We start from the raw sequence: 27,066 nt of genomic DNA, 5'->3' as shown, positions 1-27,066 counted from the left end.
TAAACTGTATTAATGAATGAAATGTTCCAGGTGTCTGAATAAATTTTGGTTTGACTGTATATATATATATATTTGAGGATTTACGTGTTAACAAAGCCAAAGTGACATAATACATGCCAACATGCTGGCAAGAGGACATTATCAATACAAAACATCCATTCAGCAATACCAAACTTAACAGTGTGTTGTCATGATAAAAAGAAGATATACATATGTTGTTATGCAAGTTATTATTATTATTAACAATGAAAAACGAACACAAGAATGAACTTTATTCTTATATTTTAATTATACATGCAACCAAATACATGAAAGTAAGAGATTACACAGCATATCACAGATGCACAGAGCATTTATCACAGTGAGGAGCATTACTGCTGTTCACTTAAATCTAAATTACTTACCAGCAGCTGTATCATTGTTTCACACAACACAAGAATGAAAAACAAGTTGTTTTTTTTTTTTTTTTTTTTTTTTTATATATTTCTTTAGTGATTAGCATTTTGGATGTTTAGAATTTTAATGATACTTGTCTAATAATTGTCTGTGTATGTGAAACCACTGCAGAGCAAATTATTTTGTGGAGTGGGATTCAAGTTGTTTTCTGTTGAAACAGTGAGGGGTTTAGAGAGACATTGTCATTGATTCTTCATGGAGAGCCAGCAAACCTGAGCACTTGAGCAGTTAATGTACCACAGAGAGACCGAGAGGACAGATCAGACGACCTCCGGGTCATTTTGACAGCACAAAACACATTGAAGGCACATTCTATTATTACCATCATGAGCCCATGTAAGGAGGGTTGACACTATACTTGGTGATTAGAACTGAAATGAACTGAACCACTTTGAATGTGAAGAGGAAGGGTTAATAAAATGGCAAGCTGACAGACAATCTAACTGAACATATTTACACAGTCTGAGCAATTACCTACTTAAACTTTTAAATTCTGACTCCATCAGAAGTCAATACAAGACAAGAATCTGCTAGCCTACCACCAGAATCCTGTAAATTATATATAACGTAAACGTTTCATAGAATTTACATAGCATGAACAGATTTACATTTAGATTACATAAACTTCTAATGTAAGCCACTGGATAAGCATTTCAACCACAGGGGAAAACAGGGCTAGTTGTCATTAGGATTATATCTTAGTAAGTTTTTGATCAAAAGATATATTAGACTGTTTAGCTCTATAACATCTAGTTCAAAAACCCTTTTAAATATAGATCATTGTAATTTTATCCAAACTAAAATTTTAATATTTCTGATATAGCTGATGAGTAACAAAATAAGTTGTTACATTTTATTAGGATGAGTTGTGTTGTGTTATATTTATGGAATTTTCATATTTGTGACCCTGGACCACAAAACCAGTCATAAGTCACACAGGTATATTTGTAGCAATAGCCAACAATACATTGTATTGGTCAAAATGATCGATTTTTCTTTTATCCCAAAAATCAATAGGATATTAAGTAAAGATCATGTTCCATGAAGATATTTTGTAAATTTCCTACCGTAAATATATCAAAAATTTATTTTTGTAAGTAATATGCATTGCTAAGGACTTAATTTGGACAACTTTAAAGGCGGTTCTATCCTAACAAACCATACATCAATGGAAAGCTTATTTATTCAGCTTTCAGATGATGTATAAATCTCAATTTCAAAAAATTGACCCTTATGACTGGTTTTGTGGTCCATGTGTCACATTTTGTATTTTACATTGAACGTTTTAGCTGTATTATTAAAAATAACACTCCTGGGATATATTAACTGATGAAAAACCAACAAAACACTTGCTTTTGCCCGCATTATTTCCCCCATAATCTCAAACAGATTTACTTATTCAGTGACTATAGACAGTAAGCAGCATAATGACAAATAACAGGTACATTGATTCTCACCCTTAAATTTTATAGCAAACACAAGAAATAAAAAAGCCATGGAATTTAACGTCATTACATTTAAAGGGTCAGTGGTAAATACTTCAAACGAAAATAACTGCAGACCCCCAAATTCAAGTACATGTTCGTGCTTACTACAATAATATATAAATTGCCAACATATCCACGAATGCTTGTAATTGTGAGGACAATAAATATTTAAGATTTTTATTTTAGTAGTTGCACAGTATAATTAGGTAGAACTTATTTTCTCTGTTGTTTTGTTGTTAATATACAACAAAATGTTAGTGTGAGTTAATATACAGTATATGTCATAATATATTTTTTGATTTTGTTTTTGCAGCTATAGATATACACACATTATGATACAGGCATATGTGAAGAAGCATTTCTATTCATTTTCAACTATTACAAAACTCCTGATGCCTTTAAAGACTCTGAAAAAATTGGTAGTGACGTGATACCTGAAATTCTGTCATCCTCTTAGTCCTTGAAAACTTAAGTAGACATTTTACGAACAGCATGACAGTGAAACAATTTTTCTCACAGTCAGTCTGGTTCAATTCTTATATTTCAGTGCACATTGTACTTTATGTTCTGTCTTGTAATGTGTGTATAAATTGTGCCATGTTTTTTTTTTTTTTTTAAATTGTAGTTTGCTGCTGTTTTGTCATTTAATTTCATTTTGGGAATCAATAGAGTGGCTCGTTCTTTCTCACTTTTACCGCCAACCACAAAGCACATGCAACAATATAAACTGCATGCTATATTACATTTTAATTTTACCTATATAACATTAATATCTATGACAGGCTTTGTTTTGCATGGTTAATTTGACAAATGATTGCACTTGTTTTTCCCATAGGCTTTGATCAACAGCTCCTCTGTGTCCCTGGAGACTGTATTCAATCACATTGTTCATCAAGGATTACATTGTTCCATAGTACTAAGGCCTCCTTAATTCTCCAACAATATTACAACATCTACATATATTTCTAATATAAACAATTGCCTTATTAGACATTCTATTTTGCATCTTTGTGCCCTGAAGAGTTAATTAATTGTCCAGCTTCTTTCAAGTTTCAATTTCTTGAGAAAGTTTGCATGGTAGAGGATAAAGAGTGAGTAAATGGTATACATCATCACAAAAATCATATTTTCCATCTAGATCAAGAGAGGGTTGTGGTATTCTGCTCTCAGAATACTCTCAGACTTTATAAATTGAAATATTGTGAAAAGACAATCCATCATTCAATAATTTTTTGGGGTTTGACGCTACCTTGACATTCCAAAGATGTTCCTCAGGCTATAGCAGCAGATGATTTCCTTAAGCGTTTTTCGCATTTCCTGACTCCTGAAAGCATAAATGAGTGGGTCGATGACGGAGTTGCACATGATGAGGATGAGGTACATGTTGAAGTGAGACATGAAGCACATGCAGTAGAGGTTTCTGGGGCAGGAGATCATAAGGATGAGGTGGAGAAAGAATGGAGCCCAGCAGACGATGAAAATCCCGAGAAGGATGGTCAGTGTGACGGCCGCCTTCATGCTGGCTCTCTGGTGGATGGAGTTGTAGCCTGGCAAGGCGGCAATGCGTTTGACATGAGAACGCGCCAGCATGAACATGTGGCTATAGAGGGAGGCCATGAGTGCTAGCATGATGAAGAACATGGAGACCAAGCACACGATGACGGATGTGTTGTCAGAATAGATTATGAAGACGATTCCACAGCCGGTGCAGAAGGTCCAAATCCCCCCGATGATAAGCGCGGCCCGGCGAACCGTCATGATGTTGTGGTATCGCAAAGCGTAGAAAATCGTGACGTAGCGGTCAACGGCAATAGCTAGAAGACTACACATGGACGCTACCACAGAGATGCAGATCATAGAGTCAAAAACGTTGTCCATCTGTCTGATGAAATGGTCCTCCACCACCAACTGCCGGTTAGTGAGCAAGTAGATGACTATGGTCTCCCAGGCGTTGGAGACACTCACCAGCATGTCGGCCACGGCCAGGCTGCAGACGAAGAAATACATGGGCGAGTGTAGGTTTTTGTTTTTCACTATGGCACAAATGACCAGGATGTTTTCCAGTAGACTGACGATGCCAAGGATGAGGAACACCTCAGTGGCGATGTTGAGCTGCTCGCATGCTTTCGGCTTGGCATGGGATGGGGTCTCGGTAGCGTTGAGGAGGTACGAAACAGGACTAGAATTAACATGCATGGTCCAGAAGGGAAGAGTGGTGGTCTCTGAAGTGTTCATCTTGAGGAACTGAATGGGAATGTTGTCTTTTCTTGGAGTCACTGTGATGGTGGGTAGGGCATCTTTAACCTGCACAAAATGAAACAAATAATGTTTAATCTATAGGAAGAGTTCACTTTTAAAATAAAAGTTCTTTATTGGCATTGATGGTTCCTTGAAGAGCCTAAATTACATGGCTCTCTGAAATGCTTTATTCTGATTGGTCAGTTACATAATTCTGAGGTCAGTTATTCCACGAAAATGACTGTCGTCTTATAAAGACGTAAAGCAACAACTTATAAAGACCGCTCATCCATCTTTTGTTTATTTTAAACTGTTTAAACTCTTTCATTTTCATCATCTGGACTAAACGTGACAGAATACCCGAACCTAAAGTGAAAAAAAATGGGTCAATTGCCTCCATAAACATGGCTCCCACAGGGAGTTTTCCCAGGCTCAACAGGGCCGTGACTTTTAATTTTCAAGTAGGAAGGAACCTGGTAGTTTACACTGAGAAGTTCATGAATGTCAGCCCCTGCATCCGATGCGATGACATCTCACTGATGGAGGGGTTTTGGATTGGACTTGATGACAAGCCCCACACTACATCCGTCACCACCCCAGAACCAGAACCAGACCCTGCGTCCACGCCCATGCCTACTGCAGTTATGGAAGAGCCCACCACAGACCGAGACCCAACTGATTCCCGCCACAGAGATCATGCCTGGACTGATGCCCACTATGAAGCCAGAGCCAGCAACCACAACAAGAAGAACTTTGAGGATTCAGCTGACCATTTTGAACCATTGACCATTTTTGACCATTTTAATTCATCCAAAAATTTAATTTCTGTCATTAAACACAACCAAAAAATTGTTGAATAAAGTCATTTTTTTTTTTTTTTTTTTGCACACAAAAAGTATTCTTGTCACTTCATAACATTAAGGTTGAACCACTGTAGTCACGCTGACTATTTTAACAATGTCTACTTTTCTGGACCTTGAATGTGGTAATTATGTTGCTTGCTATGGGGGACAAAAAAACCTCACAGATTTCATCAAAAATATCTTAATTTGTGTTCTGAAGATGAACGAAGGTCTTACAGGTTTGGAATGACATGAGGGTGAGTAATTAATGACAGAAATTTCATTTTTGTGTGAACTAACCCTTAATGTAGTTAACTAATGTTAACTAATGAACCTTATTGTAAAGTGTTAACGAAAGTTCAATAGAAGCATTTATGTAAAATATTTTTTAAAATAATGTAAAAGTGTTTGCCATCAGTTTAATGTGTAAATACTACGGCATCATTTTAGGTTTGAAACCTTTCATATAAACAAATTTTATAAATATCAGTAGTTTTAAAGCCGTTGAGATAATTGAAAAAAAAAAATTGTCCAGCAATTCTCAAATGTCAGGGTGGCACAACTGCAAATATGGCTCTTTTATTATGAATTGACAAGGTAATAAAAGTAAACATGATAATGCATCATCCAGAGGACCCCAGCTGATCCTTGTGGCAGAGTGAAAAGGTTTGTAGATCTCTTAAATACTGGTAAAAACTGCTAATTTCAAGTATGGGTAGGTTGGTACACTTTCCATGTCAGGTGGTACATCTACAGTATATACATACAACTATTTGGTTGTACCGCCTGACATGAAAACTGTGAAAAAATGAATTTGAAATAAATATTATTTGAGAACTGAAACTTGTTTAAACACATTGTTCATCATGACTCAATAATGTGACTCAATAATATACATTACATCAGTTTTGAAAAGATTTTTTAAAAACACCTTTTTTCTTTGTCAATGACCCAAAGATGACAAAGAATAGGGATGTATTCAGGATGAAAACCAAACCGCATGTGTCTAATAGAAGCTATCGACTAAGTATGACATTTTGAAAAGTGTTATTTTCTAGCTTTTCTGGATGTTGCCCACATCCGGAGAGCAAACCTTTCAAAAGACCCAGACGATAATTACGGTTATGAATTTTTGTCTTGCACTAATTCATTATCTCTTGCTTTATTCTTTGAGATAGCACTTTAAAAGGTAGAAAAAACATGATCACGCTCCAAGGTCTTCCAGCTGCTTCACAACAAGAAAATCTAAGCACTAAACACATCCTCAAAAGCATATGATCATCTGTTTCATGACAGATGGCCAGTAGGGATTTGAAACAAGCCCATTGTTCATAAAAACAGCCCTGCAAGTATTTTATCAGTGAATTACTTTTTCTGTAAAAGAGGAGATTTATTGTGGCTACTGGTGATCATCGCTCAGGTCTCTGGATAAAGGGTCTTCTATCTGAATGTGTGCGTCAGAAGGCTTTTGCACAATAGTGTCGTCTACTATCTGCTGATAACTGTACGGTAAATGAGTCACTGCCGACAGACCAAATACAAAGCTTTAGAAAACAAGAAAGTAAGAACTACACAGTTTGACAACCAAATCAAATGACTGTATCGATGGACTGATAGTGGAAGAGCAGTAAATTACAAGTGTTCAGGGTTGGGCACAGAAATACTGAAATGACTTCAGCATGTACTTATTAAACTTCAACTCATTCTCCAAACGCATGTGCTGCCTGCAGGCATGAATAATTCCTCAAATAATGTGACTTGTTTAGAAGAGGTAAAAACAAGCAAAAATCCCATAGATTTACACTGACAGATATGGGACACATGAGGAGGTGATAAGCAACCACCCAGCACAGCCTATCAACAGCATACTAAAACAACCTAAAAATGCTTAGAATAATGCAACAAATTAAAGAAAGTGTTGGTGGTATAACAGTGTTATATTTTAATGACTATGAAACAGTCCTCTAATTAAGGTCATCTGCAAAATGTACTGCAATGGTGACTCACGCTCATGGCATCAATAACTTGGGTGATCTTGAGTGAGTGTGAAACAGCAACGGTGTTTCAGTCCACCTAACATTTACCTCGTAACATGTTCATTGTGCAAAGTAGCTCATTTCATTTTAATAGGTGACTACTAAACATCAAATTAAGAGCATGTTCAACATAATGACAGTGATTTTGACAAGACTTGCTCCTGAAGGTTTATTCATTAAGCACCCTTGCAATCAGAGGGAAATTACATTGGTCCTGTAAATATGTTTGTCTTGCTGACAGTAAGCCTTTCAGCATGTTTAGTTGTTGAAAGCTTAGTTATAATGCATATGGCATAGTGTAATTTGAATTTATTCTATTCTGATGGACAATTTTCAAAGTTGAGGCAGAGGTAATTAAAATAATAACTTGCCAGTAGCTTTACACAACTGTAAAATAATGTCAAATAAAATAATATGTTTCTGTGTGAATACTTCCATTGCCAACTTTAACAATGTCACATAAAATAAAAAATAATACTAATAAAATAGAAATCCTTGCAGGTCCCAGGTGGCAGATAGAGAAAATCTGGAATAGATTCTAGCCTGGTGCAAACACTGTAATATCGAGAGCTGACATTTCAAAGGATTTGATGTTGTTTTTTTCCAAACCATACCACCTACTCCCATTTATGCAAGGGCTAGTAGATCTAAAGCTTAAATATTAATTTTAGTTTGAACCATGATTCAGTGGCTTCCTTATACTGTTGTTCCATATTCCAGAGCTTCAGCTTCAGAACACAGTCATAGAAGTGGGCTGATTTATACTGATAAGATTGTTATAAGCTGTTTGTCACAAGTATGTTAGTTTCTTTGTGTAATGGTTTTGTTGTGTTCTGTTCCTGTCTGCCTGTGTTCCTGATCCTTGTTTGTTTCTTTGGTTACTGATTATGTATGATTACCACACTCTATATTTGTTGATTGGCCTCCTTGTGCATTCATGCCCTGAGTTTTCTTTAATACCTTGTCTAGTGTTAACGATATGTTATAGTGTGTAGTGCTTTGTTTTGAACATTTGTTTTGAACACCAAACGAGTATGAGCTGAAGAAAGTGTCTCCATCCACATCCATCCATTATAAACATACTCCACACAGCTCTGGGTGGGTTAATGAAGGCCTTCTGAAGCAAAGCGATGTGTTTGTGTAAAAAAAAAAAATCCATATTTAACAAGTTGTGAAGTAAAACATCTAGCTTCCGCCAGACCGCCTTCCGTATTCAAGTTACGAAGAAAGTGTAAACTGGCGTCATGTCAGTTCCGTAAGTTGAATAGAGAAAGCGTAGGACGTAGCATAAGCTTTTTGAACTGCAAGAGTTTTACACTTTCTTCGTAAGTTGAATACGGAAGGCAGTCTGACGGAAGCTAGATATTTTACTTCATAACTTGTTAAATATGGATATTTTTTTTACACAAACATATCGCTTCACTTCAGAAGGCCTTTATTAACCTACCCAGGGCCGTGTGGAGTACGTTTATGATGGATGGATGTGGATGGAGACACTTTCTTCAGCTCATACTCGTTTGGTAACGCTTACTGCCATTATAAAGCTTGAATGCGTCAGGATATTTATTAATATTTCTCTGATTGTGTTCATCAGAAAAAAGAAAGTCATATACACCTAGGATGGCTTGAGGGTGAGTAAAGCTTGGGGTAATTTTCATTTGAAAGTAAACTAATCCTTTAACTTACTCATTTTGTGTTGGGACCTTATGAATCCTTCACTCTCTCTTTTTTAAAAAAACTTTTTTAACTAGAAGCACAGTGGATCTGTAGTTCCCAGCATGCACTAAATGTTGAATGAGAGTAAATGTTGAAATTAAGTGTAATTTTATGTGATTTTCAATGTTAATGTTGGATATTTAGAAGAGTTTCTATTGTTTTTAAGATTTTTGTGGTTACCATTTTGCAGAAGAGTGGAGCTTAATTGTCTTTAACATGTTGTTTCTAGTTATTATCTAACACAGGAACTTAATAGGATCTATTAAGTTTTTTCAACAAAACATTAGTGTTTAAATATGGTCCAGTGTTGGGGGTAATGCATTACAAGAAACTTGAGTTACATAATCAGATTACTTTTTTTCAGTAAAGCATTATTTTTGAAAAAAAAAAAAGAAAAAATCTGAGTTACATTTTAAAAAAGTACCGTAAGTTACTTTGTTACCCCATTTATTGATGGTTATTGATGGTTAAAAAATGATGGTTATTGTAATTCTAGACTAAATGTGAGCATGCATTTACACATCTCAATTGCACAAAGACATGTTAAGTATTTAATCTGTTAGAAGTAAGTACTTTCCCAAAAAATTAACTAAGTAATGCAATTAGTTACTTTTTTAGGGAGTAACACAATATTGTAACACATTACTTTTAAAAGTAACTTTCCCCAACACTGGTCCTAAACTAATTGCGTGAAGATGTTTTCCTTAATTGACACAAAGACCCGCCCCCTTTAGTAACTGTTGCTATATCCGACAAGCCATGCCAATCTCACGCCCCACGTTCTCACACAGTGAAAAATACATTGCGGAGCAAAGAGGACACTGACAACGCGTTGACAGACAAGACAGAGCAGGTTACTTTTGATATGAAACAAAGTCTCAAATTTCAAATTTTGTCATTTTTAAAGAAATGTAAACAATAAATACCATTTTGTGACTCTTTAATGTGTCGTGACAGATCGCTGTAGCGCCTCAGTTCAAGCAGCTTGTGAACCGATCATCTCTTCCTACTAACTATATCATCAAATAAACATGAATGAACATCATAACAAATGTTGTTTCAATCGCGGAAAGACGTCAGTACACACTATTTTTCAAGTTCAAGTCCACCTACGTTTATCTGCCAACTCCCCTGATTGCTTTGTCGGACAAAATGGCGGATTCAGCATTATGATTGGTTAGATCGCCTGTCAATCAAACATCTGGCGAAGGGTCAATTTAATAACGTTTCATTGATCAAACATTTTTTTTTAGTGTAGAGTGTCAAATATATAGTCCATATCATGTTTTTAAGAGTTCTCCAAAAGATACTCTCAAAATACATGATTAATTATGCCTGTCAGTGTTGCCAGATGGTGTAGTTACAGCATCTTCAAGCTGAGAAGAGTAGGCTCATGCTGACCAGCAAAAAACTTAACCCCTTAAAAAAAAAAAAAGAAGAAGAAGAAGAAGAGCTGGGATATGGTACTGTGTTATTAAACTGCATCTATATTCAACATATCTTTGTTATATTCTAGCTAAATTTGGGATGACATTCTCTAGTTTTCAAAGAAACAGTTTAATTTAGGGAAATCATAATTTTGGCTAGATAACACTATATTAAGTGCTAGAAAGTGTTTTTAGAACGGTAGAAGAAACCAGTCCAATTAGAAATTCACTGAATAGAGAGAATCATAGATAACATCTTTTCCTCAGGCCACATTTATATTGTGCATTTAGTTGTCCAATAAATATTTTTCACGTTTAAAATAAATGGCTTTCCCTGCTTTTATGTTTTTATTTTTTTTAACCCATTGCACAGCCCTACTCCCACTATCATGGAAAAACAAACTCTATGTGTAGATCAATTTGCTGATTACAAAATGATTTGTGTTTGTTCAAAAAATAGTTTGCTTAGGTTTATCTGAAGCAGTACTAAATGGAAAAGTGTGCCCTTGAAGAGCATTTGCGTCTTTATATAATGCCTGTTTGCTTTTTTACTTCACACTTTATTATATGTTATTTATTTTAAAAAGAAGTGTGCAGAAAATAAATGTAAAAGCAGTCTGAGAGCATTAACTTCATCTTCATAATGAAGATCTATCTCGCATATACACATACAGTTTTCTGTTTAATTGTTTCTTATTACAGACTACTTATAGTTCTGTTATACATTCGTACATACATGTAAATAGTTATACATTCTGTGTCTTTATTTATCCATGTTTGCTAGTCATATATAGCTCATTATTGCACAAATAAGCACTGCACAGATAAAGCAATGGTACTGTAGATTAACACCAATTAACTGTGTACTGTAGTGTGTTATTTTGTAGCAATATGTACATAAAAGTGTATATTGTGACTCCAAATACTCTTTTTATAAGCATTCTGAAGAATGCTTCCACAAATATAGTATGCTCTTAATATTATGGCACCACTGTGCTGCATTAAAAAGTATAAAGGTCCTATTTTTATATACTAACTACCACTTCAGAAGCAGTTTCTGTGCTGTTTTTACAGACAACATTAGCTTGAACACCAGGGTATCCAGTTAATTGTTCCATGCACTACATGTAGGTTAAGCATTAGACTTTCATTTAGACACACAATATTAAAACTGTAAATAAAACATGTAAATAGAAAAATTAAAAGACAAGTTATATATTTAAATATTAAATTACATTCAAATATTAAATTTTGTCTACATATCATAGTTTGAGAACGTCTCGGTTACTGATGAAACCCTCATTCCCTGAAGGAGGGAATGGAGACGTTACGTCAATACTGACGTATTGGGGTCTCACTTGGGAGCCTAATACATGAATATAGACATGATGTTGAACGTGACTGACTGAATGGGAACCACTGTTTTAAACATACATAACAAAATGAAAACCAAAAGTTAAAATCCATAGCAAAAGCTTTGCACTTAACCTTAATGCACTTAAAAAAGAAAAACACCACGGAAAGAAGGTGTAATGCAGTTATTAAAATATGGGTGTGAATAATAAAAAAAAACAGCATTCTGCTGAGAATTTAAAAATAGCAGACTTTCCTCATTAGAAAGTAGTATTTTGACAGGAAACATATTTTCTATTCATTCCTGATCTCCTCCCTACAATCTCTCTCTCTCTCTCCTTTCCTATGCGAGTCTGACCTATAGTTTGCTCAGCACGTACACCTCAGGGACATCACCTGCATTTTAACTCATCCCGCATTAATTCAGTCGCTAAATAGATTCTATGAAAGGAATATATTTAATTCATTCACACACACATTCTTTTGAATGGATCCAATTGGTTTGTTCTGCTCTGTGTATGAATAATCATGGAGGCTTTGGGCCTTTGGGACGCCACACAAAGATTACAATTGATCTGCCAGTATTTCTCAATGCAATGAATGAGACAGATTCAGAGACAGATTCCTTTTATGATCTCATGGCCTGTTCTCAGGGGTGAAACATACTCAAAATTGTATTATTTAACCTTCTTCTAAAAAAGCTTGTAACACAAGTTTCCTCTGCATGATCAACAATGGCGAAGATCGTGCTGTCTGCAGTGCGCTTGAGGATGAGTCACTGGCTGGAAAACACTGATACGACCTCCAAAGTAGACAAATACTGATGAATATATATATATATATATATATTTTTTTTTTTTTTTTTTTTTTAATGCAAAACTTTTATGATGTGTGGTTAAAGAAGCATTCTCTGGGCCATTCCTGTTATATTTGGAATTTGAACTCTCGAACTCTGAGGCTTTTAAAGCTCAGTCACTTAAATGTTAATTATAAGTTAATGGAGCCTAAAAGGATTTAAATAAAGTATTTGTAAAACTTTTTTGACATTTTGATATTAAGAAGTAGACTTAATTGTATTGATTATGCACTTGTAGTGTACTTCAGATCTTAAAGGTGCAGTAAGTGATTTCTGAGAAACACTGTTGATATTTAAAGGGTTAGTTCACCCCAGAATGAAAATTCTGTCATTAATTACTTAACCTCATGTCGTTCCACACCTGTAAGACTTTCATTCTTCTTCGGAAGACAGATTAAGATATTTTTGATGACAGAATGCTGTCAGATTTCCTTCCATAGACTGCCTTTGCAAATTCCACTTTGATGCTTCAAAAACTTCATAAAGAGATCGTAAAGCTAATCCAAATGAATCGAGCGGTTTAGTCCAAATTTTCTGAAGATAATTGATCGCTTGTTATGACAAACAGATTCAATTTAGGCTTTTACTCGCATGTAAACATTGATCAGCAAACATAATGAGAAGCTCAACCAAACCTGCTACATGTGCGAGAACCTCTTCCGGAAGCTCAAACGTGCTGCATAACCAATGAGGTTCATTCTCGTTCAGTTGAGCTTCTGCTTATGTTCACTGATCAAAGTTTACATGTGAGTAAAAGCCTAAATTAAGTCTGTTCATCATAACAAGCGATCGATTCTCTTCAGAAAATTTGGACTAAACTACTCAATTCATATGGATTAGTTTTCCAATTTCTTTATGAAGTTTATGAAGTATGAAGCGTCAAAGTGGTAGTTGCAAAGGCACTCAATGGAAGGAAATATGACAGCATTCTGTCATCAAAAATATCTTAATTTGTCTTCCGAAGATGAACGAAAGTCTTACGGGTGTGGAACGACATGAGGGTGAGTAATTAATGGCAGAATTTTCATTTTGGGGTGAACTAGCCCTTTAAAATAATTTCAAACAAACAAACCCCTCCCTTCATTGCTCCACCCCCAAAATGCACGAACACACAATGCATAGCTGAAGCATTTATTATAGCTGAAGCAAAGCAAAATAATGCATCGCAAAAAATAAAGTGGAGATGACGAACGAATGACATGGAAGAACGAATGACAAGGAAGAACAAAAAATTACACAAACAAAAGAGTATTTACAAGCAAGAGTTTGTAGTTAGGACAGCAGTACACCAGCTCCAGACAAGCAATGACACTCAAAACTGTTCTGTTACTATAGCTAACATTACAACAACAGCAAATCTTCTATGAAACATAACAAAACCAGTTTTACTCAGGCATGGAACAGAAACACCGCAACCTCGGCATCCGTTTTTAGGCCTTCCTGCTTAGGGCTCTCCAGCACTGAAGCTTTTCTAATATTAACGCGGGTCCTAAAGCTCTTCCCTGATCATAACCCTTCTTTTTCCAGTGATATTCCTCTGACCTTATCTCTTTTGTAATGTCTTTCAGCTCTCTTTCTGCATTCTTTCTTCAAATCTCACTCTCTCTCCCCCCCATCATGTGTGAATACACCCCCTACTGCTGATTGGCTAAAATTGTGTGTTGTGGTGCTCGGTCCAATCCACTTTCAACAGCTTTTCTCAGAAATCGCTTACTGCACATTTAAAAGTATATATATATATATATATATATATAATTTTTTTTTTTTTTTTTTTTAAACTGTACCTGCAGATAAAAGTCATTGTAAAATAACTATAAACACACATCCGCTATTGCACAGATGTAGTATGTTGACCATTTACGGTTGCCATCCAATGCATAAACATAGAATGAAATGGTCAACAGTTGAGTGTATATTATTATTTATAAAACGAATAGTTCCGGCCATTGATTCTGACTGGCTGCATTACATAATTATCGCTGCGCACTCTTAGCAACGTAAACATATGTTTGTTCTCTATTGATTATGTTCATTGAAGCTTACTGCGTTACGTAGAAGAGTAACGTTATTGTGAGAGAGATATCGAGTGACCAGTGTATTACCTGCATTCAGATTTAGCATTTTCCTTCAGGTCAGTCCTATGTTCATAATAAAAAATTCCATTTGAATGTCCGCTGCGATCTTGTCCTTTTAACAGTTAATGGGTTTTCCCATGCCATGCTGACACTGACAGCACTAGTCAGATCATGTGTCATTTGCGTCTTGTTCCGTGTTCACAACAAGTTTCAATATAAAAGTCTTTGCGACTGAGTGACTCGCTCATAAAAACAATCTTTGCCGCCATCTAATGGCGTAATAAATGTAACTTCTGTTGCTGTTCACGTTCAGGGACTTTTTTTTTTCCAGCAGAAGGAAGGCTTTTAATGTTTGCTTTAATATTTGTATTGTGTGGTAACCGTTTTATAAAAGCAATAAGCCCCGTGAAGCTGTGGTTTACAGTGAATTTATAACAGCTAAGGGGGTTTTAGGCACTCCGCTCCACGTCGTGCCTAACAACGCCCCTTTAGCTGTTATAAATTCACTGTAAACCACGGCTTCATGGGGCTTATTGCTTTATTATATGTATTATATAAATACTAATCATATAATACATTATATATATGTATTATATAAATACTAATCAAAAACCTTACACATAAATTTACTAAATAATAATGTAAATGTAAAAATATTCAAAATATAAATATAATAATAAGAAATGTAACTGTTTAATGAGTGTCTTTTACTGTCTTTTATTGCTGTTGCCTGTTCTATGAAAGCATTAACCACTAGAGGCTTTACATTACAGTAATTTTACAGCAGGTAATGGGTATTCTTATAAAAAACTAATATATTTTCCTTTTTATAAAAAAATATGTTTAATAGAATTTTGAGTTTAAATATTTTTATTTAGACATATATTTTGGCAACATGAAAATGTATATATTGTAGGAATGATTCACCTTATAATTATAATTCACAAGCACAAAGATAAAAATGAATGTGTGGGAATTATTTTAGCTTGATGTCATTATATCAGTTTCACCTTAAATTAACCTCAGTGCACATGAATGTGTCATATGAGAAGCTATAATAACCGTTCTATGCGTCATCTTTTACAGATCATCATGGTCACAGAGTTATGAAAGCGCCGAGATCTCCTCACATTTAGTGCCTCATTTTTGTGGTGTGCTAGAGACGTAAACACTAACTTTTTTTTTAATATCAATGGTTTTTTGGGGGGTTTTATTGGATGAAGCCTCAGAATATTTCACAATGAATGCATGTATTTTCTGTTGTCTTTTGTTGTCAAAAAACATAAGAGCAGCTTGCTTTCTAAAGAGAGCTTCAAAATGTCCTGGTGTGACACTTCATGAATAAAAGATGCTGGGAACACATAGTGCTTCTCCAATCTAATAACGCTGAGACCACATTTCTGAGTAGTTGGATAATGAACCGATGTCTTGTTTATTTTTCACAGTCCTTAACCACTAACCTCTACTCAAAGAGAAAGCCAGAGAAAATAAAGGCAGACATATAGAATGAATGGATCACAGGAATGTGCTACAGTCTTTAGATCGAGCACAAAAAATGGTATAGCCTAATCAAGGTTCATTTCTATTATACATTGTATTCAAAACACTTTGAGTTTTTGATGGAAACTGCAAAAAAATACACCTTCAAGGCGCACTTGAATTTCAAATAACCCTGAAACATGAATGGACAAATAGCTGTTTCAAACTATTCTCTGACCATCTGCTGCTCTGCTGCTATTTCAAAGAAATGCATGTGAAACATAGAAATGTTCAAGAGACTATTTTTACTAAACTGTTTTCAGAAAACTTGATTTTAGAGCTGGGCCACAAAATATGAAAAGACTGTTCCAGGTTATAGTTATTGTTCATGTTTTGTGATTCCCTTTTCCCCTCATGTGATCTTGTCATGTGGTTCCTTTGGTTCGTCGTTTTGATTGCTTTCAGGTGTGTCTTGTTTAGTAATTAGTCCATGTGTGTATATAGCCCTCTCGTTTCCTTTGTCTCTTGCTTTGTTTGTATCAACCTGTTGTCAGTGAGTCTTATGTTTGTCAAATCATTTTTGTATCTGTTCTATGGGATAATAATGTGGATGTGCAATTAAATTCATATATTTTACAATTTAACTATATATACGTTTTATAAATTTATACATAAATATGTATTTAGTTATTTTCTGGACTGTATTTGCAAACTAATATGACAGTGTTATATTTGAAATTGTTGTGCCTGTGAAAAAGAACATTGTAGCATATTTTTAAAAAGAGTACTTATTACAGAAATAAGTATATTCTTTTTTTTTAAGTGTAAGTATTAAGTATAAGTGCGAACTGAATGTTATGTTCTTGGACCCTTAATTGCAGTTAATTAAAAGTATATTATAGTTCAAATTTATGCTAAATGCAATTAGTTGAATTTCAGATTGCTTTTCTGTCTCATATAATCAACTGCAGGCGGTAGATCCTTTTCCTATTTAGCACCTAAACTTTGGAACAGTCTTCCTATCACTGTTCGGGAAGCAGACACACTCTGTCAGTTTAAGTCTAGACTAAAAACACATGTTTAAACTTGCATACGCATAAACCATTATCTACTTCTATAATTCAAATCATGTAAATTGTTAGGCTGCATAGATTAGGTCAGCCGGAATCGGGAACACTTCCCATAACACCTGATGTACTCACTACATCATAAGAAGAATGGTGTCTACGCTAATATTAGTCTCTCTCTGTTTATCCCGAGGTTTGCCGCAGCCTGCCAGATCCAGGCCGTATCCAGACAAGATGAAGGACCTGCATCTAGACATGATGATAACGCAGCCCTGACGTTTCAACTAATTTATCATCTCCGAAGGCCCTTTTCCCTTTCCTTTCCCTATGTATAGATAAAACGTTATCAAAATGATTCCAGTTCGCATAGATCCATGGACACAACTAATTTTTCTGTATTATGCGGACCAGTAAAGTAATTTGGCAAATATCACTTTTTTAAAAAGACCAAGCTTCTGCGCACATACACACTCAAACACGCAAACCTATAGACTAAACACGTAAATGAACGGCAAGAATGCATTAAAGGTATTCGGTTTTCAGTAGGAAAGGTGTCATTTAAGCGGCCCCTAAAGTAATTAACAATTTTTACAACGGAAGTGATTCAATCAAAAAACAACTTTAGCTCGATAAGAATTTTCCTATTGTCACTGTGAAACTGCTTTGAAACAATATGTATTGTGAAAAGCGCTATATAAATGAAGATGGTATAGTGTCATGCCTACCAGCTGGAGTGCCTTTGATAGCCACCAGAGGGCACTCTTTCTGTCTCCTTTACTGTTTTATGAACATTTCCCATAACCCTTTGCCTGGACTCATTATGCTTCATTACATTCAGCTGTGTCTCATTATCCTTGATAACCTTGCCTGTATAAGCCCTGTGTTTTCTGTCAGTCTTTGCAAAGTCTTGTATGTTGTTGCACTGTAGCATTATCCTGGTTTCATGTGTCTTGGTTTTTTTATTCTCAGCCTGTTTTGGCTGATTGTCCCAATAAAGCTGCATTTGGATCTTCAACCCAAGTTTCGAAGCAGTTCATAGCATATAGAATGGATGATTTTTTTTTTATGTGTAATTTCATAATTAATCTCTGAAATATGGTTGAAGTGTACTGCCAAATACCTTTTTATGGAAACTTGTATGTCATTTATTTAAATATATTTGTAATTACATATTTGTAATGATGAAGTCGCAATTTAGTACATTTAAAATATTAACTTTAAATGTAATACTGAATAACACTACATTTAAAATTATAATCAAGTTTTTTACATGAGCTTTAGTGTTTGTCAACACATTAAAATAAGTGTACTTCAAAGCCCAGAAAAAGATCATTAAAACAATGACTTTAAAGTACTTTTTAAAAGTGTACTTAAATTAATCTGGATGCTTTTGAAAATGGTGTTTTCATTTCAAAATACTTCCTGGCCACATTAGCATTTTCCAAAAGTTGCTCATCCACACTGAAATGTCTGAAAATGCTTAAATCACCTTACTGCGCATGCGTAAAACGTAATAAAAGCATACAAGATGATACCAAGAGAGCAGACATAATAAAGTTCTCACACTATCCTTCTGGCACGATCATTTTATTAGCAAAATATCCTGCCACTTACTGTTGCATCCAGGTCGCACTTAAAATCGTATGGTCTAAAACGTAATTTGTTTTGCTGCAGGACTGCAATTGCAAGTAATTTTTCTGTCATCTTTGCAGGAATGTGAAGATTCTACAAAGAAACATTTATCTTTAGCAACACAGTGAAAGTAAACAGCAGGCACAACAATGCCAGTATAGACCTTATTCACAGCAGCGCACTTTTTAATTTTTAACAGGAATGATAGTGAGGGATTGATACATCTCTTCAGTGGGTTGTAGGCCTACTGTTATTTAATGTGTTTTTGGATTGTTCTGCTGATGAAACACTGCAAAAATATCTTTCCAAGAAAGACTAAAAAACTCCAGACAGCATAAGCTGTGGAAAATTATAGGCGATCTAGGAGCTTTATGCAGCTTGTTACAGCGGATGCCATTGAAAACAAGCCTATCCCTCACAGCCTCGATTTCATACCTGTCATGGCGCTGCTCTGAATAAGGTTTATAACCATAGATATTATGGGTAGCTACGTGAAAACAGCTTTTTCAAATTTATCCACTTGGGAGAGCGTTTTCAAAAAGCTCCATTTTTGTTGACAAAAACACCATCTCGATGTGTACGGAAGGCCAAAACGGATAGAAAAATATGCATTAAACGTATTAGGCCTGAGTGTGACACAAAGTCATGAGCGTGTGCTCTCTTTAAGAAGTTGCTTTTTATTTCCTTGATATCATAAAAAGTATAGTTGTTTAAAACAAGTGGATATTCAGTAACACTTTACAATAAGGTTCATTTGTTAACGTTAATGTATTAACTAACATGAACTAACCATGAGCAATACATTTGTTACTGTATTTGTTAATGTTTGTTAACATTAGTTAATAAAAATCCAGCTGTTCATTGCATGTTAGTTCACAGTGCATTAACTAATGTTAACAAATATAACTCATTTTTAATAATGTATTAGTAAATGTTGAAATTAACATTAACAAATATTAATAAATGCTGTAGAAGTGTAGTTCATTATTAGTTTATGATAACTAATGTAGTTAACTAATGTTAACCAATGAACTTTATTGTAAAGTGTTACCGCATATTCAATACAATTAAGCACACTTTTATTCACAAGGGAGGGAGAGTGTTGCTGCTACAAGTATATACACTCGGAGAAGAGAAGCACAGATGATGGTTAACAGGTTTATTAAAGCAGATGAGCACAGAGGGTGAGTAGAAATGACAATATCGCAAGTTGAACGACACAACAAAGTGCATAAAACAGTTGTTTTCTTATTTCAGGTGGAGAATGGAAATCGTGATTGAGACCTTATATGACGTGGAGCACACATTCTTCAGTGGCTGCTGGTAAGAAGTTCAAAGGTGTGTATTCCTGGAGTCTGAGATGGGGAAGAGTGATGATGGAGTAGGATGATGGAGAAAGAATCCTCAGAAGAGACAAGGATCACGTGGAGCAATGGAGACAGGAAAGTCTTTCTCACGTAAGTATAGTCGCTAGTAGAAAACCGTAGTCTGCGTTGAAACCAAACAATGAGTGCAACTGGAGTTTGTGCTTAAATACTGTGGCTGATTAGTGAGGGAATGAGCTGCAGGGTGATTGGGATCATAGTGAGGGATTGACGTTGGAGCCTGGTGAATCCGTAACAGTTGCCTTTTACATTTTTGCTGTTTTATGGAAATGTTTATAGTTTTTGTCATTGTTATTGTTGTCTTATCAAGACACATAATGTATGTGCCTTTACAGAAACAGTCTTTTCACAACTAAACAAATTCAGCATGGCAAAAGTGTGACAACTAGCCCCGGTCTCATCTGAATATTGGAGCAACACTTTTGGACATAAATCCAAAAGTGTTAAAGAACAAGTACAAAGAAAGGATGCATTGTAATAAGTCATTGTTAATATTTACTGACTTGTACTTTTTTTAACAGTTGTTGTCAAAAGATTTTACAATAGAAAACAAAATGCACTAATCCTACATTTATTTACTGCAATAATGTCAAAAATAATAGCTGGAATATGCTATTTACAGCAATGTGCTACATATTTGCTATTTGGTAACAAATTGAACATCTCACAATCCTCCTAAAAATATCAAGGACACAAATTCTGGCTTTTTTTTTTCTAACACAACACTGAAATAACACAGAGTCTTTAAATTCAGTATGTGGCATTTATCAGTGTTCTGATGCAGTCATCTGTAGACTTCCGTGGGATCTGTGTTCATTCCCCTGGGCTCATTAAAGCAGGGAGTGTCTGAGCCAGGCCTGTGGATTTAAACCCCACTCAAAATAAACAACATCCTTTATCTACGGCTATGTGTATGTTTATTGCCTTTTCTTAAATAATCTCAGAGGATCTTCTTGACCTTCAGTCAAGACTTATGTTCCTGCTGTGGTTTTGTGTCTATGCACCACTGCAGTGGGCACACACACGCAGAGAAGAGACGTGGCATGATACATGCACACACACCCACACAGCTCTGACTCAATCCTACGAACACGCTCTGCAATGCCTAATGCTGGATGTGTCTCAAATCCTAGTGATCTGCCCACTACAATTTTGGACATCAGAGGTTATTTCCAAGTCAATAGATCTCACATTCTCTATTTAACTCTGTTTATGCCCTACTTATAAAGACAATAAAAATAGTACATATACTGTATATATACACACAAACACACACACACAGCTGAACTGACTCAGATCGCACATATGGCCAACAAATGCTGTCTTTTTGCACTGAAATGCCAAATGAGAGACCATTGTTTGTCAGTTTATCAATTTAAAAAAAAATAAGCCAACTCATTTGAATCATCACTCAGTAGCTTTCCCAGAATTCCCTGTGCAGCATTTTACAGGTAATTTTTGTACTGAAATATTTAGTAAAAATATAATTCCAACAAGTCACCTTTTACATTCAAAGTTCTTACAGAATAGAGTCCTTGCATTGCTTTTTTTTTTTTTTTTATAATTTAAGGAACTATGACTGTTTTTGATTAAGACTGTGTAAAATGTCTGTGCGTTACATCCGGCTGTAAATTGTTTTTGTAAAATCAATTTGAAAAATAGATAACACATTATTTTACAAATCTTACATGTACTTACTACAGTCAAAACAGTAAATTATACATAATTACAAGCAAGTAACCTTACACCAAACCCTTCCTAACACAAACTCTACAGCAAGTACATGACCTTATAATTAAGGTAACACTTCATTTTACAGTGTCCTTGTTACAGATATGAGATGTAGTTATGTGGTAATAACTATAAATTATGCATAATTACGTGTGACTAACCTTAAACCTAACCCTAATCCTAACCCTATAGTAAGTACATGTATTTAATTGTTATTACTCAGTACTTAAATATATAATTACACTGTAACACGGACACCTTAAAATAAAGTGTAACCATAAATGAATGATTTATGATTCCAACATATCACATCACTGATTTACTCCCAAAAGATTTGAGCAATTTTAAGCGATTCAACTCAGTCATTCAAAAAATCTTTTGTTTGATTGTTTTAATCGCCAATTCCCCCAAAGCCGCTATTTCAAAACAAAGAAACGAGGTTGGAGAAGCGATATCAGCAAGTTAATAAGTAATAGGATATTTAAATGATTCTAAACACCATGTACAGTGCTACACTTTGCACACAACTCTATCCAGCTCACCACATAGCCTAGCCAACCGGATAATTTTTCGACAATGGTTGTGCAGGTACAATTATATCGATAGCCTATATCGCGATTCGTTTTCTGTTTTAGTCTGTAATGATACTAAAGGTTTTACATGCTCTATTTATGTATTTATCCATATAATTAGTCTATTAGTCCAGTTAATGAAGAAGCAGGTCTAATCGTGAACGTCATTCAGTTCGGTCACTGTACTGAATAAAAGTGAGGAGAACCAAACGAGAGTTGCATATACTACCATCCTTACTGTACTACTTCAGCCATATCTTTAAATGGAAGAAGTAGTAAGAGTATATCCTATTCCGAATTCAGCCACTGAAATAGATCCAGCGATTCGCTGTCTCCTCGGTCGATAAAACTGAGTCATTTGCGCATCGGAATTGCTGCTTTCTAAGAATCAGCTCGCTATACATATCCACAGCCACACAGCGACTTACTGAAGCAACACCCTCAAATTTAGCAACAATATTCCCTCTTAAACTGAGTTCAGTCTTTGAAAATAGTTTGCGATAACGAGTACAGGAACAGTCTCTCCAAAACACAACAAAGATGGATGAAAACTATCCGGTTTATAAGCTTTACACAACATCATAAACAAACAAACCGCAGGAAACGATAAAATGCCAGTTTAGTTCAATTACAACATATTTTATGTCAGCTATACGTTACGTATTGGAAAGTTATCATTTACAACAATAAACTACTAACTACATTCAACATTTACAACAACATGATACCAGGGTTCCTTCTGATACATTTATAGGACATAATAAAATGCTTTCAGGTTTTTGTTACAAAGTTACAAAATGGTGTTTTATGTCATTAAATGACAGAAAACTATATCTTGATGAAAGAACATTGAATGAGCCTTCAGCACTAGTTGGTGGACAGCGCCAAATCAGAATGAGCGATCTGTATCATTGTCACTTACTCAGTAAATGAATGAATGGATGAAATACAGTCTGATGTAGTAAACCCGCCATGCAAAATTCACATGCTTTACAAGCTAACTAAACACAGTAGGCTATTCAGCATCTACCAGTGATCTATCTAAAAGAGATGGAGCTGCCTTTAGGCTTCTGACATTGTAGAAACAACGAATGAGCGAGTAAATATTCTTCAGCGCAGTGCAACGAAGGAAAAAAAAAAATCTGTCAGAATAATGTTGCATAAGTTTCGGTGGGACGTAGCGCACCTCAAACAAATTTAGGCTCGATAGAAATGACAAAGCTAAAGTTCAGTAATTCACTCACTTGTTTGGAGAAGGAGTTGTCTGTGATGAATCTGTTCACCACTTAGAATCTCAAAGACTGTCTGTTTATTTCAGTCCAGAACCGTTTATTCGCGCTGGAGGAGGTTGTTTGAAGATCTCCATGAAGAACGGGGCTCTGCTGCATCAGATGAATATATAGGATAGGGGAACCGCGACAGCTCCACCTCCAGAGCTTCTGAAGCTCCTCTAGACCCCACACTATAACACGCTGAACACGAACCAGGCTTCATTAAACATTGCAATGAAACTCAAAGTCTGTGTTTTTCATATTGTAAGACCAGAATACTGGCAACATTCCAAGAAAAAAAAAAAAAAAAAAAACTAACCCATATCATTCAGTCCAAACATAGGTCTAAACCTTTGATGCTATATAAATATGCATTATATATATATATATCTAGTATATGAGAATATTCATTTTTCTTATTATTTAAAAATACAGTATAAATACAATAATACAATAATCCACACGTTTTTCTTTCTATAGGCTACCATTTTTGGCACCAAATGTAATTGTAAAAATGACAAGTAAAAAAAGTTACTGTCTTTTTTTTGCACATTATTATTATTATTATTATTATTATTATTATAACAATATAAAAAATAATAACAATAATAATAATCTAAACCATTTTTTTTTATTGGCAACAAGCTGAATAAAAGAAGCTGAAAGAAGACTGCAGGGGATACAAGTCATTCAGTCATTAAAGATTAATATGGAGAGAAAATTAATTCAAAATGGAAATTGTTTTGATAATTTAAATGTAGACATGATAGCTAGAAAAACTAGATGATAGCTAGGCTTTATTTCTCTCTCTCCCTCTCTCTCTCTCTCTCTCTCTCTCTATTTTTATTTTATTTATTTATTTTTACTTATTTTATCTGTTATGAAATAAAACCTATACTGCAGACTTTATTGCTGAATTGCATGCCTTTTATTCAATTTGCTGGCAAAAATATACCATATCTGCAAAAATCTATCTATCTATCTATCTATCTATCTATCTATCTATCTATATGTCTGTCTATCTATCTATCTATCTATCTATCTATCTAAACAGCCAAATCTATTAGAAATTTCTCTTTATTTTTGCCATAGAAATGAAATGGTAACAGTGATTTGTTTACCCCTGGGTGGGTGGAGCCTATATTGCAGACTGTATTGTTGACATGTTGAGCTGCACAAACAGAGCCAGACAGTCTTTACACTCCTCAAAAGTCAATCTACATATTGCTTGCTTACTAGTATTATTTATTTGTGTCATGTTGTCTCGGAATACGAGAAATTTTTATAATTTTAACATTTCTCTTATTTTAAAGTAAGAGAAAGATGGACACTGAAGAATCTCACCAGTGATGTTGGTTTCCATTATGTGATTTTTTTTATTTTTTTTATTGTTGTTGTTGTCTTGGGATCTCTACATTAATTCTTGATATTATCCAGGTTTAATTTATAATAGGCCTATTTTAGGTCATCCAGATTCATCTGATGAGTGACAGCTCAACATCAGGATCAACATGTGAGAAATACACTTAAACAGATCCCATGACTGTTTTCATAAATGGGAACAAAAGGCACATTGAGAAAGCAGTATCAGGGCGATCTCTGTTACCACTGCCTGAACAAATTCCAATAAATCCCACATAACTGTGGGAGACAATTACTGATGACGGAAAATGAAACACAAGAGTTGTCTCTAGGGATGTTTGATTATAAACACTTTGCATAGCACTACTGTTGTAGTCAAGAAGACCACCTAATCCGAGACCAAGACCAATGTGTGTTGAGACCAAGACCAAATCAGGGCAAGACCAGACCAGCACTCCTTAAAGGATTAGTTCACTTTAAAATGAAAATTACCCCAAGCTTTACTCACCCTCAAGCCATCCTAAGTGTATATGCTTTCTTCTTTGTGATGAACACAATCAGAGTTATATTAATAAATATCCTGATGCATCCAAGCTTTATAATGGCAGTTAATGGGACCAACGAGTATGAAGCTCAAGAAAGTGCATCCATCCATCATAAACATACTCCTCACGGCTCCGGGGGGTTAATAAAGGCCTTCTGAAGCGAAGCGATGCTTTTATGTAAGACAAATATCCATATTTAACAAGCTGTAAAGTAAAATATCTAGCTTCCACCAGACCGCCTTCCGTATTCAACTTAGGACATAGTGTTTTGACGTAATGGTTTGAACAGTGAGAGGTGTTACATTTTCTTCCTAAGTTGAATATGGAAGGCGGTCTGGCAGAAGCTAGATATTTTACTTTATAACGTGTTAAATATGGATATTTTTCATACACAAACGCATCGCAAACACATCTTTGCACTGCAGAGGTGGCACAGAAGATGCATATGAAATTGGTAAATTACAAATGCATATATGTGACCCTGGACCACAAAACCAGTCATAAGGGCCAATTTTTTGAAATTGAGATTTATACATCATCTGAAAGCTGAATAAATAAGCTTTCCATTGATGTATGGTTTGTTAGGATATGACTATTTGAAAATCTGGAATCTGAGGGTGCAAAAAATCGCCTTTAAAGTTGTCCAAATGAAGTCCTTAGCAATGCATATCCACTCACAAAAATTAATTTTTGATATATTTATGGTAGAAAATTTACAAAATATCTTCATGGAACATGATCTTTACTTAATATTCTAATGATTTTTGGCATAAAAGAAAAATCAATAATTTTGACCCATACACAGCAAAATCCCCAGAGTTAAATCAACTATGCTCAGATTACATATGGTCCCTCTCTATATAGTGTTAAAGTAACACTGAAGCAGAGTTAAAGTTAATGAGATAATTAAGTGATTAATTAAGTTATGATTGAGCATTAGTGATGAACACCTGCTGTTAACAAGCAGAATCACTGAAGAGAAATACAATAAATACAAATGACTTCCAGCCACAGCCTTAGATGAAATCAACTGAAGATAAAAGACATTAAATCTCTCAAGATCTGAATAAACAACTCCACAAAAAGCATATTATCTCATTAACTTTAACTCTGCTTCAGAGTTATTTTAACGCTATGTAGAGAGGGGCCATATGTTCTCTGAGCAGAGTTGATTTAACTCTGGAGATTTTGCTGTGTACAATGTATTGCTGGCTATTGCTACAAATATACCTCTGCTACTTATGACTGGTTTTGTAGTCCAGGTTCACATATAACATTGAGAATAATGTTTTAAATATTTTTTATTGAATCTTTGTATAAATGCAATATCATGTTTGCAATTATGCTCAACATGTTCTCTTGCTCTTGTGATATTGCTTAATTATGTCACATGTTATAATACAAAAATCCAGATCTCATATAAGTACTTTTTTGCAACAATATCTTGAATTTTGTAAGCATTTGTATTAATTTTGGTGATATTTTTAACACAATCCCTCATTAATTTCTGAACCAGCACAATAAATAAATTAAATT

General features: G+C 34.9%; 1 protein-coding gene across 1 annotated transcript; it reads right to left on the bottom strand.

The window, feature by feature from the left end:
* Nucleotides 1-265: 265 nt before the first annotated feature.
* On the bottom strand, nt 266-23,952 carry mc5ra (melanocortin 5a receptor). Its single transcript, XM_051873768.1, has 2 exons — nt 23,597-23,952; nt 266-4,247 (listed from the first exon to the last, which is right to left on the bottom strand). The coding sequence occupies exon 2, from the start codon at nt 4,176-4,178 to the stop codon at nt 3,189-3,191; it is 990 nt and encodes a 329-aa protein (XP_051729728.1). The 5' UTR covers nt 4,179-4,247; nt 23,597-23,952; the 3' UTR covers nt 266-3,188.
* Nucleotides 23,953-27,066: the final 3,114 nt, after the last annotated feature.

This window comes from Ctenopharyngodon idella, chromosome 19, assembly GCF_019924925.1.
Source record: "Ctenopharyngodon idella isolate HZGC_01 chromosome 19, HZGC01, whole genome shotgun sequence".
Classification (NCBI taxonomy): Eukaryota; Metazoa; Chordata; class Actinopteri; order Cypriniformes; family Xenocyprididae; genus Ctenopharyngodon; species Ctenopharyngodon idella.
This window is presented reverse-complemented; position numbering and strand designations above follow the sequence as displayed.

Coding starts and splice junctions, on each gene's coding strand:
- mc5ra (XM_051873768.1), bottom strand. CDS start 4,178: ATGAACACTTCAGAGACCACCACTCTTCCCTTCTGGACCATGCATGTT.